At 34.6% G+C, this 20,709-nt stretch overlaps 1 protein-coding gene across 9 annotated transcripts in view; it reads left to right on the top strand.

Moving 5' to 3' along the window:
* Nucleotides 1–20,709, top strand: part of FUT8 (fucosyltransferase 8) — a 318,277-nt gene that overhangs the window by 150,790 nt on the left and 146,778 nt on the right. For all 9 annotated transcript variants that reach the window (XM_019922488.3, XM_033851048.2, XM_073800357.1 and 6 more), the window contains one exon: nucleotides 9,921–10,349. In XM_019922488.3, the coding sequence (XP_019778047.1) occupies nucleotides 10,147–10,349 (203 nt within the window). In that variant the 5' untranslated portion in view covers nucleotides 9,921–10,146. The remainder of the gene's footprint in view (nucleotides 1–9,920; nucleotides 10,350–20,709) is intronic.

Genomic DNA, 20,709 nt, shown 5'->3' with positions numbered 1-20,709 from the left:
TCCGGAGCCTGTGCTCCGCAACGGGAGAGGCCACAACAGTGAGAGGCCCGTGTACCGCAAAAAAAAAAAAAAGTAATAAATTAACAGGGTGCGATATTATTTACTAAACTACAGACTGTATTTGGGTTTCACCAGTTTCTCCAGTGTCCCTTTTCTCTTCCAAGATCTAATCCTAGATACCATGTCTCCTTAGTCTTCTTTAATCTGGGACAGTTTCTTCATTGTTTCATGTTTTTTATGACCTTGATAGTTTTGAAAAGTATATTTGGCTCAGGTATTTTGTTGGATGACCCTCAGTTTGGGATTTTTTGGTATTTTTTCTCATTTTTAGACTGGAATTATGGGTTTGTGGGTTGAATACCACAGAGATAATGTGCCCTTCTTCAGTACCATTTAGAGTTGTTTCATCAGTGTAAAAATTTTCCCTGGAGCCCGTTGGATAATCAGCCCTTCCTTACAGCTTCAGGCCTTGGCAACTGCTGATCTATTTTTTCACCCTGTAGTTTTCCTTTTGCCATAATGTTAGGTAAATGAATTACACAATATGTATCTTTTGGTTCTAGCTTTCTTCACCTAGCAAAATGCATTTAAGATTCACCCTTTTTTTTTTTAACATCTTCATTGGAGTATAATTGCTTTACAATGTTGTGTTAGTTTCTGCTATATAACAAAGTGAATCAGCTATATGTATACATATATCCCCATATCTCTTCCCTCTTGCATCTCCCTCTCACTCTCCCTATCCCACCCCTCTGGGTGGTCACAAAGTACCAAGCTGATCTCCCTGTGCTATGCGACTGCTTCCCACTAGCTATCTGTTTTACATTTGGTAGTATATATATGTCAGTGCCACTCTCTGACTTTGTCTCAGCTTACCCTTCCCCCTCCCCGTGTCCTCATGTCCATTCTCTATGTCTGCATCTTTATTCCTGTCCTTCCCCTAGGTTCTTCAGAAAAAAAAATTTTTTTTTTTTAGATTCCACATATAAGTGTTAGCATATGTTGTTTTTCCCTTTCTGACTTACTTCACTGTGTGTGACAGTCTCTAGGTCCATCCACCTCACTACAAATACCTCAATTTCATTTCTTTTTATGGCTGAGTAATATTCCGTTGTATATATGTGCCACATCTTCTTTATCCATTCATCTGTCGACGGACACCTAGGTTGCTTCCATGTCCTGGCTATTGTAAATAGTGCTGCAGTGAACATTGTGGTGCATGACTCTTTTTGAATTATGGTTTTCTCAGGGTATATGCCCAGTATTGGGATTGCTGGGTCATATGGTAGTTCTATTTTTAGTTTTTAAGGAACCTCCATACTATTCTCCATAGTGGCTCTGTCAGTTTGCATTCCCACCAATAGTGCAAGAGGGTTCCCTTTTCTCTACACCCTCTCCAGCATTTATTGTTTGTGGAGTTTTTGATGATGGCCTTTTTAACCTGTGTGAGGTGATACCTCATTGTAGTTTTGATTTGCATTTTTCTAATGATTAGTGATGTTGAGCATCCTTTCATGTGTTTGTTGGCAATCTGTATATCTTCTTTGGAGAAATGTCTATCTAGGTCTTCTGCCCATTTTTGGATTGAGTTGTTTGTGTTTTTGATATTGAGCTGCATGAGCTGCTTGTATATTTTGGAGATTAATCCTTTGTCAGTTGCTTCATTTGCAAATATTTTCTCCCATTCTGAGGGTTGTCTTTTTGTCTTGTTTATGGTTTCCTTTGCTGTGCAATAGCTTTTAAGTTTCATTAGGTCCCATTTGTTAATTTTTGATTTCATTTCCATTACTCTAGGAGGTAGGTCAAAAAGGATCTTGCTGTCATTTATGTCATAGAGTGTTCTGCTTATGTTTTCCTCTAAGAGTTTTATAGTGTCTGGCCTTACATTTAGGTCTTTAATTCATTTTGAGTTTATTTTTGTTTATGGTGTTAGGGAGTGTTCTAATTTCATTCTTTTACATGTAGCTGTGCCAGCACCACTTATTGAAGAGGCTTTCTTTTCTCCATTTTATATTCTTGCCTCTTTTCTCAAAGATAAGGTGACCATATGTGCATGGATTTATCTCTGGGCTCTTCATAAGATTCACCTATTTTGTTGCGTGAGCCAATAGCTTGTTCCTTTTTTTTGCTGAGTAGTAGTCCTTTGTTTTTGATACATGATCATTTGTTTTGATAAATGAATGTTCTCATTCACCTGTTGAAGACCATGTTGATTTTTCCTCCAATTTTTGTCTATATATAAAGCTGCTATAAACATTTGTGTACCAGTTTTTGTGGGAACATGAGCTTTCATTTTTCTTGAGGTGATACCTAGGTAGGAGCGGGAATCCTGGGCAAGTGTATTTTTAACTTTGAAACCTAAAACTAAAACTTCTTAAGGCAAATGTAGGAGAAAATATATGTGACCTTGGATTGACATTGAATTTTTAGATATAATACTCAAACCACAATCTATTAAAAAAAAACCAAATCTATTTTTAAAAATTATAATTTTTTTTATATTCTGTCAAAAAATTAATTTTTTTGCTGCATGCAAGACACTTAAGAGAATGCAAAGGCAAGTGACAGAGTGGGAAAAAATATTTGAAAAGTCACACATCTGATTATAGACATGTGTCAAGAATATATAAAGAACTCTTAAATCTCAAAAGTAAACAATGTAATATAGAAATGTACAAAACATCTGAATAGACATTTCACCAGAGAAGCTATATGGTTGGCAGATAAGCACATGAATAGATGATCACATGCTTAATGTCATTTGTTATTAGAGAAATTGAATGCAAATGGAAACCAGATTGAACCACTACACAACTATCTGAATTACTTTAAAAAAAATTGAAAATACCAAATGCTGGAGAAACTGTAGAGCAACAGGAACACTCATTTGTTCCTGGTAACAATTCAGGATGATGCAGCTGCTTTGGAATACCGTTTGGCCTTTTCTTATTATAAGTGTATGTTTTCCATATGACCCAGCAATCCCCAATCCTAGGTATTTACCCAAGTTAAATGAAAACTTACAGAAACCTGCTTTTTTTTTTTTTTTTTTTGCTGAACGCGGGCCTCTCACTGTTGTGGCCTCCCCCGTTGTGGAGCACAGGTTCCGGACGCACAGGCTCAGCGGCCATGGCTCACGGGCCCAGCCGCTCCGCGGCATATGGGATCTTCCCGGACTGGGGCACGAACCCATGTCCCCTGCATCGGCAGGCGGACTCTCAACCACTGTGCCACCAGGGAAGCCCTGCTTTTGTTTTTGAAGGTATTTTCAATGGATAACAAAGTGTAGTTTTGCCGTTTTTTTTTTTTAATTTCAGCACTTTTAAAGATGTTGTTCTATTGCCCACTTGCTTGTATTTTTTTCCAATAAGAAGCCCCCTGAAACTCTTTTTAACACTTATGTATTCCCCCCCCCGCCCCACCGTGACTAATCTTCTCCTCCAAATTATGGTTTTATTTGTATTTAAAAATACATTGGAAATTCTTTATATGCCCGTGACTAAGCTAGCTTTCAATGTACATTACTTCAGGTTTGAGACAGGTTTTGTTCTGAGAAGTACTTTTTCAAACTGAATGCAAAAATGGGGAATGCCGGTACATTTCCAAAGCTGATTAATGTAAGTTGTTTTCTTGCTAATGTTGATGGGTGACTTTTATTAGAGTTTTAGCTCCTGAACAGTTTTTAGTTCACGATGATAGTTACTGTAATGTGCTGTGACTGTGCTGAAAGCTGTCAAACACCGTGATATCTGAAGTGCTGTAAACAGTGGTTACTTTAAAAATTTACTTTTTTATTAAACCTCCTTCAGATTTTTTTCTTCCTGGATAATTTTCTTTTTGGGTAATTTTTCTAAGTTGACATATATTAGTTTCAAGTGTACAACACAATGATTTGATATATATATAGTTAAATTATCACTATAATAAATCTAGTTAACATATGTCACCATATATAGTTGTAATTTTTTTCTTGTGATCAGGATATTTTCTATTTGTCTTCAAATTCACTTAACTTTTCCTCTGCAGTATCTAATTTGCTCTTAATCATTTCCAGAGAATTTTTTAATTTTTAGATTTTTAAAAAATTATAGATGTTTGTTAGTTTTTATTTCTTTTAATCAATGTATTCATTTTTAAAAATTTAAATCCTAACACATATTTATAGTAATTGTTTTAGTGTCCTTATCCACTATTATCATCATCTCTGTCTTCTGGGTCTGTTTTAAATTGACTGATTTTCTTCTTAGTTATGGGCCACGTTTTCCTACTTGTTGGCATCATAGTTAAAAAATACATATTTCTGGAAAAGTAATTCATAATTTCTTCAACCATGTTTCTATTGATGGGCAATTATGTTTTTTCCAGTTTGGAACTATTGCGAACAGCATTGTAATGAATACCCTTGTGATATGTTTTGTTCACGTGTTAAAATGCATAAATTCCTGCTAGTGGAGTTTCTCATCAAAGGGCATGTTTATGCAAATATTTGACATATAATGCTATATTTCCCTTTGCATAGGGTATACATATTTATATTACTTAAATAAGTACTGAATTAGTTTTAAGTTTAGAGGACAATCTTCTAATGAACATGGTTCACAGCAGAACAGGCCAGGCTCTTAGTCATTTGATTCTGTAACACGTTGTCACAGATTCCATCTTTTGGCCTTAGCATTAAAGTGAAGCCACTTGAATGTGATTCTTGGAAATATCATTTTCGCATAGTCAGATGCTAAAAGAAGTAGAAGGTCATTTTCTTATATGTTAGGTATAAGAAAAGTCAGTTTGATAGTGTTGTAAATGGTACTACATTTTGTTGTCGTCGTTGTTGCTTCTAATGGAATGATTACACTATTTCTAAGAAAGTAATTAGGTGATATGGTTTATATTCAGTTTCTACTGAATTACTCAGAATGTTAGTTGTTGCAAGAAGAGGCTTCTCTGGGGCTTGTTTTAGTGACTTCCCTTTGTGATTAGAATCCACTAGAATATTACCTCTTGAGGGCAGAAATTTTGTCTGTCTTGTTTTTGCAGAGACTTAAAACTCCTGAGGTGGTAGACTACTGCTGCCTTATTCTTGGTTTGGGGCTTGGAGTGGAGTGTTTGCTCTGTATTCTAGTCCACCCTTAGCCTTTAGCAGGTTTTTGGATGCCTGCGTCACCGGATGATCTCTTTCCATGTTCTTTGTAAGTTTTGATTAGTTGCTGGACAGTGTGAACTTTATATTGTTGAGTATCTGTATTTTATTGTCTTTCTTTAAAGAATGTTGAGTTTATTTTGATAGGCATTAATTTACTTTTGGATCACCTTTAGCTTGTTTTTGTAGCTTGTTTTTAAGTTTTGTTATGGATCTTGTTAGCATAGCCTTTATTCTGTGACTGGAGTCATTAGACTGGTCTCATGAGCAGATCTGGGCTACAGCCCTTGAGCTAAGAATGGATTTTACATTTTTAAAGGGTTGTAAAGAAACAAGAAAAAAAACAAAGAATATATGAGTTTTCTAGTTGTTTATATGTGAGGACAAATATAATACCAGTTATTCTTTCATGGTTAGAAGTGGAAGTCTGTTTAGTAAACATTAATAGAAATGCTTTCAGACTTTTGGTATAATATAAAACTAATAATTATACTTTTACCAGATCTCTTATTTGCTATAAATTGAGTTTAGTTTTTATAGTATTTGTAAGAGATATTAGCAGGATATTAAGGAACTGTAATTAAGATTCATTTCTGTCCTGCATCCTGGATGCCTACGCTGTACCCCAGACTTTGTACAGCTTGCTGGGGACAGACAGAATAATACATGAATTGAAGACCAGGTACTCAGCCTAGTAGGAAACTAGACATGTGCATTATCTATTGCTGCATAACAAATTACCCTAAGACTAAGAGGCTTAAAAAACATTTATTATCTGTTGGTCTGGAATTGGGCCATGGCTTAGCTGGATCTTCTGGCTCAGGGTCTTTCAAAAACCTGAAATTAAAATGTGAACCAAGCTACAGTGGCGTGGTCCAGGCTTGACTGATGGAGGATCCATTTCCAAGTTCACTCACATGGTTGTTGGCAGGAATCAGTTCCTTTCCACATGGGCCTCTTCATAGGGCAGCTCACAGTGTGGTAGCTTATATCTCTTGTAACCTTATCTCAGAAGTGAAATCCTATCATTTTCCCTGTATTCTATTGTGTATAAGAAGTAAGTCACTAGGTCCAGCCCACACTTGGAGGAGGAGATTACATAACAGCACGAATATGGGACACAGGGATCATTGACAGCCATTTTAGAAACTGCTTATAAAAACATATGGTATATAAATTATATAAAATATTATAATTGTGTCTTAAAATAATGTTACAGTATTAATATGTATGATATAATAACAGTTTGCCACTGGTGTGCTAAGTGCTTCCCACAGATTATTTTATTTAAGCCTCTCCCAGTATTTGGTGGGAGAGGTAGTATGTAATATATCCATTTTACAGATAAGGAAATTGAAGCTCAGTGAGGTTACCTAACTATGATATAGCAGAACCAAGACTCTAGTTCAGACTTTGCCGATTCTAGCACCCATATTTTTAATCTGCGTATTTTGTCAGCATTAAAATAGAATTTCCTTTTTTTGGGCACCTCTTATGTGCCAAGCCTTGTAAGTGCTTTATTCATGTAAGCCTCATAATAACTCCATTAAAGCTTCTGATCTTACTACTGATGATGTGCTTTAGATTCCAGATTCAAGAAATTACTTTGAAAAATTACATATATTTTTTACATATTTTTTTTGTTTCAGAGACATTAAACAGTATAACCCAAAGAGTCTCTGTAAATACCAAAAGAAATGAATCATTTAAATACCTATTACTTTAAAAAAGTGGTATTGCTAATTAAATAAATTTGCAGAAGGAAACCTGACACATTTCAATCCACTTACTGTTCTGCAGATGAAGGGTAGTATGTGAATCTCAAACAGGAATGAATTTGTAAATACTTGAAAACAACCCACTCAGAAGAAATCTTAGCAAATACTGCTATATAAATTTTAGTCAGAAATTAGCTCATGTAGTTAATGTTGAAATATTTTTACTAATAAATTTGAAGTACTTTCACTAATAAATTCATTCACAAATAGATTGAGTGGCTTTCATATCAAAGGCTGTATTTACTTCCTTCAGTTATCCAATTGTTTTTGCAAAGTGAATCTTCTAGATGAGGAAAATACGACATAGAGAATTATTTTCTCATGGCTGAAGGGTAACCATAAGATTGCTGACTTATTGGCCTTTTAGACCAGTTTATTTTAATAATTTGAGGCTGTCTTGTAAAATATATGTTAATAATAAATCGTAAAGTTTTGAATGATTTTATTTTCCTTATAATAGCAGTCTTACATTCTACATTTGTATTTGCTTTCTTAAGTGGGGCATAAAATGCAGTTGAAGCTGATAAGTTCTCAGATTCGGTGTCATATGTCATATGCCATTATGACATCCTTCACTCAACTCATTCACTTATTTATTAAAAAATATTTATTACTAAGTTGTAAATACTGCTCTAAGTACTTTGGATACGTCAGTGAACAAAAATCATGAAGTTTACATTTTAGCAGGCATGGTTCAAAAATAAACAGTAAACATGATAGGTAAGTAAGCAGGCATTCATTATGGATAAGGAAGAAATTCTATACCTGCTCTTTTAAACCATGCTAAGGAAAATTACATAGAAAACTACTTGGTTTTCAGCTTGGCTTATTTTCGTTGATCCCTTTAAAAATACTGTTTTAAGAACAACAAAATTTGGGGAAATATCTCTCTAAAAACAGAGTTAAAATGATGCTATTAATTAAGAAAATGACCATGTTTTGCTCCTACAATAATTTCTTGCTTTATAACTCATGCATTATCAATATTGCTGCAAAAAATAGTAATTTAATATCTTGGATACTTTTGATGGTGGTTTATAAAATCCCAAAGCACTTGGTATAACAAAATTTATGTTTCTCTAAACTTGTTTCTGTTCAAATTATATTATACTTTTGCTGGCTTTGAATATTAATGATAATTTTTTTGTTATAATTCTAAGTAAAGTGTTACAGAACAACTTTTTCTTATTTGTTATTGAAATGATTCTTGTTTAGAAAACTCTGTACTTTTGTTTATCACACTTGTCTTTTTTTTTCACACTTGTCTAAGTTAACTTTTTCTATGAAGGGAAAGATTAAACATTTCTAATATTTTACTGGTGTAGCTTAGAATTGACTAGGATACATTATAGGTTCAGCATATGGTATGACAGCATTTTACAGGGTTGCATGTGTTGTCACAAACAGTATTATTAACTCAAATGTTAATACTTCTTTTGTTGACTTACTGAATTAAATCCATCCCTTAGACCATCAGAGTGGATTTTTTAATTTGTTTTTTAACCAGGAATCCCTGAATGTCTGCATTTTTTCTATATAATATAAAAAGTAGACCTCACATGACTGGATCTTGTGAGATGTTGAATACCTGAGATGTTGAATAGACTTTAATTATTCTTATGTTTAGTGAATAGTGGGGTTACCTGAAATTAGAAGAATAGGGTTTTGAGAAAGGATTTTGAGAAAGAGACAGAATGAACAGTGGAGTCAATAAAAAGAATGTTCTCATTAGACTTAAGAATAGATATTAAAACAAAAGACAAAACACCAAGTTTTCTTTGGATTATTACTTTATTTGGCTTTCTGACATTCTCAGTGAGTACAATTTTTTTCATCCTTTGTTTAGTCAGTGTAAACCAGAAACAATGAGGAAAATAGTGTAGGAATAAATGGGAAGGAAGTAGAATGTTTCTGGGACACTCCTTTGAAGAGATTTTCTTTTCTTTGAATACTTGGCCATTTAAAAGCATTTGAGATTTGAGGTTCAAAAGGAGGATAATAGTAGTCCTGTGCTCTAATTTTTGAAACCTCTTCTCCAACTTTTCTATCTAGTCTTTCATAACTGTTTTATTAGTGGTTAAGTACCCATCACATTCAGTTTTGTATATAGAAACTATTTCTTTTCTTCTCTTTTATAAGGAACTCTGTGCCTGGAGAAAAGACTTTTCTTATCAAATGGTATTAAAGTTATATCTTTGCCTACAAATTATCTCCTTGGCAAGAAAATTGTTTTGTTTTCAAAGGAAGTTCTAAGCCTAATGATGGAGAAGTGACAAATGAAACCAATAACCAAGCCTGAGAAAGCATTTTGTAGTTTAAGATGCTCCATAACTGAGATTTAACTGGTATTAGACTTCTATTGCAATTGTTGGTATTTTTAAATAAATTTGAGAAAGGAATAATCTACCATAATACATATGAACCTTTGCTTGTGATGTTTGGAGTGGTTGCCAGCTGCTTGGTGGCTGTGATAACCTTTGCTTGATACATGCCACTTTTAGAACTTTTCCTAAAAGTGACAATATGCCTGTCACCTGCAGCGTTAAGTGGTGTAATGGCAGCTGAGCAGTGAGATGGTGTGGGGTGGAGTTGAGATTTTGTAAGAATGAATTCACTCATGCAGAGAACATGTTTCAGTTTGAGATAATGGAAACATTAGCCCAGAATATGTAGTTGAGTACATTTTGTTTGGTTTTGAGTGGTTTTTCAAAGATAACAATCTTCTAATCTCCGTATATGTGCTGTTGCACAGTGTTGTTAGAAGGAAAAGTGATGATGGCATTTGGAGGACTTTCAGGCTTAGAGCTAATTAATGTATCTGGTACAGCCTTGATTTAATATGCAGACCTAAAAGCTTTTGCTTTTTACTTACTTTAGGCAATTACATTATTTGCCAGCCAGTTGGCTAGTCAACACCAATATGGTTCTTTTAACTGCATGAATCTCAGCATATGCCATTTTACATATCCTAACTAATTGAAATACATTTTTTATTCTTTCCACAGCATGTAGAGTCCATGAAGCACAGGACAGTAAAGCTTCCTACTCATACCACCAGGAGGATCTCTTGGAAAGAGTCATCACAGGACTACCAGAGAGACTAATTTGTCTGAAGCATCATGCGTTGAAAGAACAGAAGGCTACTACCTTTGCACTCGCTAGAAATAGAGTGACGATGTTTTCAATTCCTTGAGTTCCAGGAACCCAGGAGAGTGAACTGAAACTCTGAAAATGCGGCCATGGACTGGTTCCTGGCGTTGGATTATGCTCATTCTTTTTGCCTGGGGGACCTTGCTATTTTATATAGGTGGTCACTTGGTACGAGATAATGACCACCCTGATCACTCTAGCCGAGAACTGTCCAAGATTTTGGCAAAGCTTGAACGCTTAAAACAGCAAAATGAAGACTTGAGACGAATGGCTGAATCTCTCCGGTAGGTTCTAAAAAACTGAAGGAAGAATGGTGAAATATTGTACTTTGTTTTTAGGTGCAAGGCTTCAGTCAGCTATTAAAAAATACTTAATGATTTCTGTAAACTGCTATTTTTGCAAAAATTTAAATATCTTAGTAAGGTACTTTTTGTGCTAGTGATATCTCTATGTATTTAACATAGAGAGTTACTCTATAATGGCAAATCTTATTTTGCCTATGAATTTTAATATAGAAAAACTATGCCGTTTAATTTACTTATATTTTGTTTAAAATTATCTTCAGCATCTTGATAATTTTGATAAATGTAAACTTTGTATGATTTAAAGTAGTACATATTAAAATTTTCATCATGGACTATAACAAACACATAATAATTGAGAGGCTGAGTTAGTCTAACTATAACTTATTAAATGAAAACGTTCATTCTTAAATAAAACAACTGTGTCTGGAATCTAGAGAATTATTATAATTGCTACTTCCAGTCTATTAAAAAATGTGACATGGGGAATTCCCCGGCAGTCCAGTGGTTAGGACCCTGCGCTTTCACTGCCGGGGGCCTGGGTTCAATCCCTGGTCAGGGAACTAAGATCCCACAAGCTGTGGTGCGGCAAAAAAAAAAAAAAAAAAAAAAAAAAAAAAAAGTGACATGTATGCGTTAGAAGTCATCAACTATTGGGAAAAACAAAGACTTTTATTTTCAGGAAGCAAGTGAACATAGTGTTAAATAGATAGTACTATTTGTTTTCAAAGTTATTGAATTTAGAAATTATCTAGTATCTTTTAATTCCTCATACTTAAATATGAAGGTGACTGTATACTTAGTGCTTGCTGTCTCTCAAAACAGAGGTCGGAGATTTGAGAAGATGAAGAGGTGAGAGTCGTCTAGAGGTGGTAATTGACTCTAAAGGAAATTAGTGTAGAAAAAAAGAGCACAAATTCATTTCTTTTTGAGAAAAATATACATTGAGGAGTCGAAAGTGGAAACGTTCTGTTGTGCATAGAATTTTCAGAGTAGTTGGAGAAGGAGAAGGGGAGAGAGCTATTTTGTGGAGGCCGAGGAGCCTTCTGTGACGAAAGAATGTAGTTGGCAGTGTCATACACCCTTGGAGCCTCCCTTCCCTCACTGCCTTTCAACTCTTTATTTAGAACTCAGTTCTTTCCTTTTGTTTAGTTCCATAACGTTTTTTCACCATGATATCATTTTGATCTCTTTATGTTCTGTGGAAGGCTGTGCTAGGTATTAAGAGTTTTACTGGTTCAATGAATGAAACATCAGCCCTGTCATTTGTAGGAGTAGTAGTACCATTCAGCAAAATACAAAGTATGCAAGAATTAGAAAGTGGACAGCTAAATTCTTGAATTTGTGTATCATTTTATTTTATTTTTGGGGAGAGCCAGGGAGGAAGGATCATGGAGAGAGTGGTCTTTCAGTAGAGTCTTAATCGTTTGTTATGGGAACCAAAGATTGATAATTTGGAGGTTAGTAATCATAGCTATCATTTGTTGAGAGTTTGTTATGTGCCAGGTACTGTGCCAAGGACTTTGCATGGATTATCTCATTGAATTCCACAGCTTCTTTATGGGATGCTGGTTCTGTTTTCATAACCATTTTACAGATGAGGAATCAATGGGATATTAAGTGATTTAATTTTTCCCTAGGTCACACTTCTCACAAATGATGGAGCTTACTTTGAATCCTGGCAGTATGCCTGGAAAGCCAGGGGTCTGATGAACGGTTTTGCCTCTCTGAATAGAAACCAGAGAGAAGTAAATGATTCAGAAATCTCAACTAAACATCTCACGTAGGAGATCAGCAAGAGTAGTTGATTTTGGAGTATGCTTTGTAGTAAGATCTTGTTCTACGTTATGAGAGTTTTACTACTTGAAAACATATTGCCTCTTAACAATTTAGGCTAATAAAAAATTGCTCACTTTTTTCCTAATTTCAACTTAAATATTGATAGTTCACTTGGCTTGTCTGACTTCCAAGTATTTGCTTCTATTGCATGAAGGAAAGCTTGCCTTTAATATGAGTTGTTCCTTCTGCAAAATAATCTTTGGATCTCTGAAGTCACTTTCTTTATAGTCTTTCATGTTGGCAAAAAATTAAATTCTCAACTACTACAAATGTAGAGACAACTTCTAAGAGCTGAGACATTTAATATGTCATTCTATAACATCATAAATACAATCTGAAAGTACAGATGGAGAAAATGAGCCCATACACACACAGACACGCACACACACACACACACACACACACACAGACATGCACACACACACGTATAATTTCAGGAAAATATGTAAATAATTAGGGAAGAAAACCTCTTCAGGCCTTTCCATCAACTTTATTGGTAGGGCCATTTGTGTTTTATTCAAAGAGATTATTATTTTAGAGCCCCTGGCATAAAAGGAAGAGCAGTGGAGGCACTAGTGGCATTGGTGTTCTTTTTTCCCCTTATTGTAATATTTCATACTTTTCTGTGTCTTTTTTCTGTGTCTTTTTCTTATAAGAAAGTATATTCAGAAGGTAGACTATAAAGGATTAATTCAGATGTCTGTAAACTAGGTCATTTCTTTGAGATACGGTGTGTGGATTAGAATTGGAAAGTAACCCAGAAGCCTGAAACTACAATTTTTAAGATTCAGGACAATAATTTTAAAAAGCATTTACCCAACCTTCTAGCCAATGTTTGCTAATTTTGTTGATACTACTACAAATTTAGGAAAATAATTTGAAAATCATTACTCTGAGGGATACAAACGTTTTAATACGATGTATGGGAGATTGCTGCGTGTATCTTTGTGTGTACATGTGTATCTGTATGTATATTTAATTCTGCCTTATTGATGAATAATTTCTGTATGGTAAAATACACTTGTTTTAGCATACATGTCTATGAATTTTGGCAAATCCTTATAGTCATGTAACCAGTACCACCATCAAATTATAGAAGAATTCTTTCTCCCCCCAGAATTCTGTTGTGCCCTTTTGTAGTTAAATTCTCTTCTAACCTTCTGTCCCTGGCATCCACTGATTTGTTTTCTGTCCTATGTGTGTTTCCTGTTCCAGAATGTTATATAAATAGAATCATGCAGTAGGTAGCCTTTTGAGTCTGGCTTTTTTCATTTAGCATAATATACTTGTGATTCATCAGTGCTACTTTGTGTATTGGTAGTTCATTTTATTAAAAAAAATTTTTTTAATAATGAGCAGTATTCCATAGTATGCATGTATCAGTCTTGTTTGTTTTTAAATGCATTCACCAGTTGAAAGATGTTATTAGTGTTTCCATTTTTTTGGCAATTATGAACAAAGCTGTTACAGACATTTGCCCTGTAAGTTTTTGTGTGTAAGTGAGTTTTTATTTCTCTTGGGTAAATACCTAGGAGTGGAATGGCTGGGTCACATGTAAAGTGCATTTTAACTTTACGTAAGAAGCTGTGCAAAATGTTTTCCAGAGTACCTGTACCATTTTGCATTCCCACTCACAGTGCTTGAGAGTTATAGCTCTCATCTTTGCTAGCACATGCTGTTGTCAGCTATTTTTACTTTATGTTTTAATAGATACGTAGTATTATCTCATAGTTTCAGTTTGCATTTACGTGATGATTAACGATGATGAACAATTTTTTTCATGTGCTTATTTGCTATTCATATATCTTCTTCGGTGAAGTATCTATTCAAATTTGTTGCTTATTTTAAAAATTAAGTTATTTGTTTTCTTACTGAATTTTTTTAAGAAATTGGGGTTTTATATATAACATAAAATGTTTTATATATATGCGTATATATAAAATAAAAACATAGTGGCTTAAACCAATAAACATTTATTTGCTCCTGATTATTCAATTTCAGTTGGCCTTAGCTGGGCTGTTTTCCTAATTATGTATGGGGTCACTCATGTGGCTGCAGCCGTCTGATGGCTCCATCGTGGTTGGTCAGTCCAGATGACCTAACACATGTTCAGTGGTTAGCTGGGGCCATCAGCTGGTTCCCTTCTATCTGGCTACTCTAGCAGGATAGCCCAGGTTTCTTACGCTGTAGTGTTCCAAGGGGGAAAGAGCAGAAACTGCAAGTCCTCTTGAGGCCAAGCATGAGAAGTTGCACAGTGTCACTTCTGCCACATTCTGTTAGTCTTTGCAAATCAAAGGGATACTCCATATTCAGGGAATGGAGGTAGGAGCTGCAAAGAATTTGTAGCCATATTTAACCCACTCTTCTCATCTCTAGAAGTAATGTTGAATAGATTAGGTCAAATCATGGAGGTCTTGAACAGCCAGAGTTTAGTGTAGGCTTGGTTGATAGATAATAGGGAACTGTAACTGGGTTTTCAGCAGAGGATTGATGTAGTGAAAATGGTTGAGGAAGATTTAGATTTTCAGATGGATTTGGGCCATCTGCTTGACTGGAGTGAAATTAACTGGGAAATACAGTATTAATCTAGACACGAGGTGATGCTGACCTAAATTAATGATTTAATCTGTTGGCTTTGGTACCAAGGTACACCTGCTTATTTTCCCATGTTCCCTTCATGCTTTTATTTGACTTTCCCCAAACATCCCTTCCTTATTTGTTGATTGCCAGCACATTGAGTATACATGTAGTAGTCTTTCTTTTAAAAACTTAGAAATCATCACTTTTTTTTTTTTTTTTTTTGGGCGGTACGCGGGCCTCTCACTGTTGTGGCCTCTCCAGTTGCGGACCACAGGCTCTGGACACGCAGGCTCAGTGGCCATGGCTCACGGGCCCAGCCGCTCTGCGGCATGTGGGATATTCCCGAACCAGGGCACGAACCCGTGTCCCCTGCATCAGCAGGCGGACTCTCAACCACTGCGCCACCAGGGAAGCCCGAAATCATCACTTTTTAAGCCTGCCACCCTACAGGAATGCCTTTCATCTTTCATGTTTGTTTTGTCTTAACCTTTAGTAATGTGAAATTGCTATCAGTTCACAGGATCTTTTCTTTTTAGGACTTGAACCTGCCAATCTTCCTCTCAGAGTTGAAATTTAGCAGAAAACACCTGGAAAAGTATTGAACCTTGTTCAGAAACCCCTTGAGCAGTGAACCTCAGTGACAGAAGTCAGAACCGGACAGAACTTGTAACATTTAAAGAGTGCTTAATTGACAGCTTTCCTCTTAACTTAATTCCTTATTCTATTTCCATTTATTTTGGGGAGCATAATTTTTAAAAATTCAAATGTGACTTTGTGGCCTTTTAATAAGGTTTGTTTGTTTGTTTGGTCCAGGAAAGAAAAATTTTCTTCTGGAATTTAGATGTTAGCTATAAACTGTAAATTTTACAGACCACAGAGGAAGTATAATTAGCTTACGATTATCTGTTTTTCTGAGCTACGTACTAGTCTCCTCGGTTGGATTAGAGCTGAAGCAATAATCTTCTGGTGGAAAAATTTGTCTCAGGCAACAAAATTATGAAACACTGACATGGGTAGAAAGGAGACTGGTAGGATTTTTCACAGGTCATATCTTACTTCTTCTTTTTGAGAAGCTGGTATTAGAAATTGGAGATGTGTTTGTTCCTGTTAGTTGGTTGGAGGATTTGCTGTTGGCAGTCTTCTCCATAATCGCTCATCTCGCTTATAAAGAGTGTACTGCTTGTATTCCTACAGCAAGTGAATGGGTTGGAGTGTGTAGAATATCTAGCTGTAACCTTCCATTCTTTTTTACTTTTAATTTTGCAGCCCTGCATCCCTTATTCCTTATGGTATCAAGAATATCTGGGCTTCTCTGGTGGCGCAGTGGTTAAGAATCCACCTGCCAATACAGGGGACATGGGTTCAAGCCCTGGTCTGGGAAGATCCCACATGCCACGGAGCAACTAAGCCCGTGCGCCACAACTACTGAGCCCGTGCTCTATAGCCCGTGAGTCACAACTACTGAAGGCCGCGCGCCTAGAGCCCGAGCTCCGCAACAAGAGAAGCCACTGCAATGAAGAGTACCCCCCGCTCACCGCAAGTAGAGAGGGCCCCACACAGCAACAAAAGACCCAATGCAGCCAGAAAATAAATAATAAATAAATAAAATTTTTTTTAAAAAGAATATCTTATTTTTCCTTATGGAAAATACTCCTTCCCTATGTTAGAATATTTTAGTGAGATTTTTACTCAAGATTCCTAGCCTTCTCAGTCTGACAATCAGATGCTTTCTCCCTGGAATTTGTATTAACCTTTTCATATATTGCTGTATTAGATTTGCTAGTGGTTTTTTTTCCATGTTAACAAGACATGTTTACCTTTAATATTTCCTTCTTATAATGTCTTTTGGGTTTTGGTGTTAAGTTTGTGCAGGAAAATTTTATTCTCTAGAAGGGTTTGTATAAAATTGGTATTCGTTCTATTTTAAATCTTTGTTAGAATTTCAGTGACGCTGTCTGGGCCTGCAGTCTTTTTTTTTTTTGGCTGCAGGGGCGTGGAGCTTGGTTTGGGTAAGGACAGGAGACATGTGGGAAGGCTTTAAATTCTAGATTTGATCTTCTTAATAGAAATTGGACCATTCACATTTTCTATTTTTTCCTATGTCAGTTTTGGTAAAATGTGTTTTTCAAGAAATGTGTCCATTTTATCAAGGTTTTCAAAAGTTGCATAAAGTTTTTCATAATTCCTTTTTACTTTTCTTCTTCAGACCTGTAATATCTGTAGTACTGTTTCCTTTTTCATTCTTGATATTGTTTATTTGTTTGTATTTCCTCCTTTTATCTTGCTAAGAGTTTATTGATTTTATTTACTTTTTCAAAGAATCTCTGGTTGTTGTTTTCTCCTGTTGTATGTCTGTTTCTATTTTATTGATTTCTACTCTTAGTTGTATAATTTTTTTCTTGTAGTCTCTGCGTTTGTTTCTCTGTTCTTTTTAAAGCTTTTTCAGAAAGAATTTTATATTATTGATTTTAAGCATTGCTTTTTTTCTAACATTTGCCTGGAGAGCTGTAAATTTCTCTCTAAGCACAGCTTTGGAGAGCACAGTTGCATCTTGAAAGTTCTGACAGTGACCTATTTTAATTGTTATTCAATTAAAACTATTTTCAAATTTCTTTTGTGATTTTTTTTTTTTTGTTGTTCTTTAACTCACAGTTAAAGGAGTGTGTTGCTTAATTTCTAAGTGGGACTATTCTGTTATCTTTTTGGCTTTGATTTCTAGAGTGTTCTTCAACCAGATAGAATTATATTCTGTATCATTTCAGTTCTTTGAAATTTTAAATGGCTCAGCAAATGACTTACATTGATGAATGTTTTAAGAGAAATGTGTATTCTGCTCTTGTTGGATATACTCTTCTACACATGTCATTTAAGTTAGGTTGGTTAACTGTGTTACTAGTATTTTCTAAATTTATATAGCATTATTTTTTTAATCTGCTTGTTCTATCAGCTAAAAAGAAAGCCATGTTAAAAATCTCCAACAGTGGTTACAGATTTATTTCTTTTCACCTCTGTCAACTTTTCTTTGATACATCTAAAGCTATTTCATTTGCTACAGGAATATCTTATTTTCTAATGACCTCATTTGTCTTTAATAATACTTTTTTAGCTATAAAGTCTTATTTATTTGGTATCAGTATTAATATTGCTACACTAACTTTCTTTGTGTTAGTGTCTGCATGACATTTCTTTCATCCTTTTAATTTTAACCTTCATGTGTTTTTTACTAAATATATTTAAACAGATTTAATTATTTGAAGTGTTTCTTATAAGAATAGGATTGGATTTTATTGTTTTTTTTGTTCAGTCTGTTAATCTCTGCCTTTTTATTCAGTTGTTTTATCCATTTACATTTAATGTAATTACTGGATATAAGTCTACCACATTGCTATTTTTTCCTCCCTTTTGGTCTCATCTCTTATTTTTTTCTTCGCTGTTTCCTTTTGGATTAAACAGTTTTTTTAATTGTTATTCTGTTTTCTCAATTATAATAGTTTTAGTTATACATTTTTATTCTTTTAATGGTTACCCTAGATACTATCAAATATACCCTTTTAATGCAATCTATCTTAAAGTAATATTTGTATCATTTCTAGAACAGTGCAAGAATTTTGTCCTACTTAAATATTTAACACCCCTCCCCCACATCCACTTTTGGTCTTTTTATTGTCATATATTTTAACCCAATGTCTGTTATAAACTGCACATTATGTTTTTATAATTTTGATTTAAATTGTCATATTCCTTTATAATTAACTATATATTTATTCTTTTTAATGTTGTTTATTTCTTCCTGCAGTTTAATTCTTCCATGCTGATCATTTCAGCCTGAAGAATATCCTTTAGTATTTTTGGTAGTACAGATTTGATGGCAATAAACTCTTTTAGATTTTCTTTTTCTGAAGACTTTTTAAAAACATTTAGTTTTGAGAGATATTTTTGCTAGCATAGAATTTAGTTTGGCAGTAATTTTTTACCACACTTTAAATACGTCATTCTGTTGTTTTCTAGCTTTCATAGTTTTTGTTGAGAAGTCAGCAATTTTAATTGAAGTATATCTTTTTCTTTGGCTACTTTGCATTTTAATTTTTGTCTTTGGTGTTATACAAGTTGACAATGATACGCAGATATGACTTTATTTGTTTTTATCCAGTTTGGAATTCACTGAGCTTAATTCTGAGGTTTGATGTCTTTTATCAGTTTTAGAAAATCCTTAGCCATTATCTCTTTAAATACTGCTTCTGGACTACTCTTTCTCTTTTCTCCTGGAACTCCACTTACATATATTAGCAGATTTCCTTTTATGGTGTCTCACGTGCCTTTTATGTGTCTGTTGCAATCTGATTTGTCTTTGTACTTCATTTTATATATTTTCGTTAGAACTGTATTCCAATTTATTTAATCTATCTTCTTCTGCATTCATTCTGATGTTAAACACACCCAATACTAATTTTTATATATTTTGATTCTGGAATATCTAGTCCATTTTTTTGGATAATTTCAAATTTCTTTGTAAATTCTTTATTTTTCATCTACTTTTTCCATGTTTTTTATAATTTCTTTAAGTAGTTATTCTGCTATAACTATTATATTGTCTGCTAATACCTGGATGATATCTGTATCATCTTTTGATCAACTTTTATTTTTCTTTTGATTAATGGTCACATTTTTTGACTCTTTCCATGTCTAGTAATTTTTATTTTTGTCAGATATTGTGACAAAATATTTTGACAAAATATTGTGTAAAACTAGTATGGAGGTTACAGAGGTTTCCCTCTGTTAGGGATATATTATCTCTGGGCTTATTATCTCATTCAGTGCAATCAGGGATTGAGCTGGGTCATGGCTGCATTATGGTTTTAGTAAAACTTAGCCCACTTCTGTTCCTTCCCTGTTCCTCAGGTGTAAATCTTCCATGCTTTTGATTAAGAACTTGGTGGATTTCTCTGAAGACTTAAAATACTGTGGGAAATTTAGTCTGCCTTTTAGATGTTTTAGGCTTTGCTCTTTGGCCTCTTACACTATGTAGCATCTAAATATGGCAAACACTGCATAAAAACACTAGCTATGAGTTTAAGGTAAGTCTCAAACCGAACTTTGTCTTGTAATATCACAAGACTGAGAAATTTTAGTCTGTCTTAAAATTTCTCTCTAGTCTCCCTGGGAGCCCCAGAATTAAGCTAATATACCACGGATAAAACTGGTTATGTGTTTAGTGCCCCTGTAGTTTCCAAATTTTCAAAACCTTTTGTGGGATTTTTTGACCATTTTAAGACTGGGTTCTTCAGGTTTTTCTTGGATTTGTTTTTAACTTTCTCTCCCATTGTATCCCCAGGTGTGTGTTAAAGGAAAGGAGGAGTTTGGGTGGATTGGAAGTTTTTAACTATCAGAGCAATCTCTGCTTCATTGACCAATATAGTGAATCTCTTAGGAGAAAGAGATCAAGATGAGATCTAGATAGATTGAGCTTGACGTGCTTGCAGAACCTATCCAGTAGAACGTTAGAAAGTTAATCTAGAAATCAGGGAAAAGGCCAGGATGAGAGAGGAAGATACCTTTGGGAATCATCCATATGGAAGTAATTGCCAGAAAATGTGTTGCACAAGGTAGAAGTTCCTCCATTCATTTCAGGTGACCCACAGTAATCATGGGTTTGGAGAGGAGGAAGTGTGGGAATAGCATTAACATACTCTTATTTGTAGGGTCAGCAACAATCTCCATGACAAGAAATTTTTCAACCACTGCACCTGTTTCATGGATATAGCAATTGGTTATGTGGCACAGAACCATAGGACCACATATATTTTTCCACACGATTATCATTACTAGCTTTTATGGGGACAGAACATTAGTAGAAGAATAGCATATTGAAGATGTCATGCTGTTTTCATCAACATTTATTATGTTCTCTTAATTTTCTTCTTCA

Source organism: Tursiops truncatus, chromosome 2, assembly GCF_011762595.2.
Source record: "Tursiops truncatus isolate mTurTru1 chromosome 2, mTurTru1.mat.Y, whole genome shotgun sequence".
Classification (NCBI taxonomy): Eukaryota; Metazoa; Chordata; class Mammalia; order Artiodactyla; family Delphinidae; genus Tursiops; species Tursiops truncatus.
This window is presented reverse-complemented; position numbering and strand designations above follow the sequence as displayed.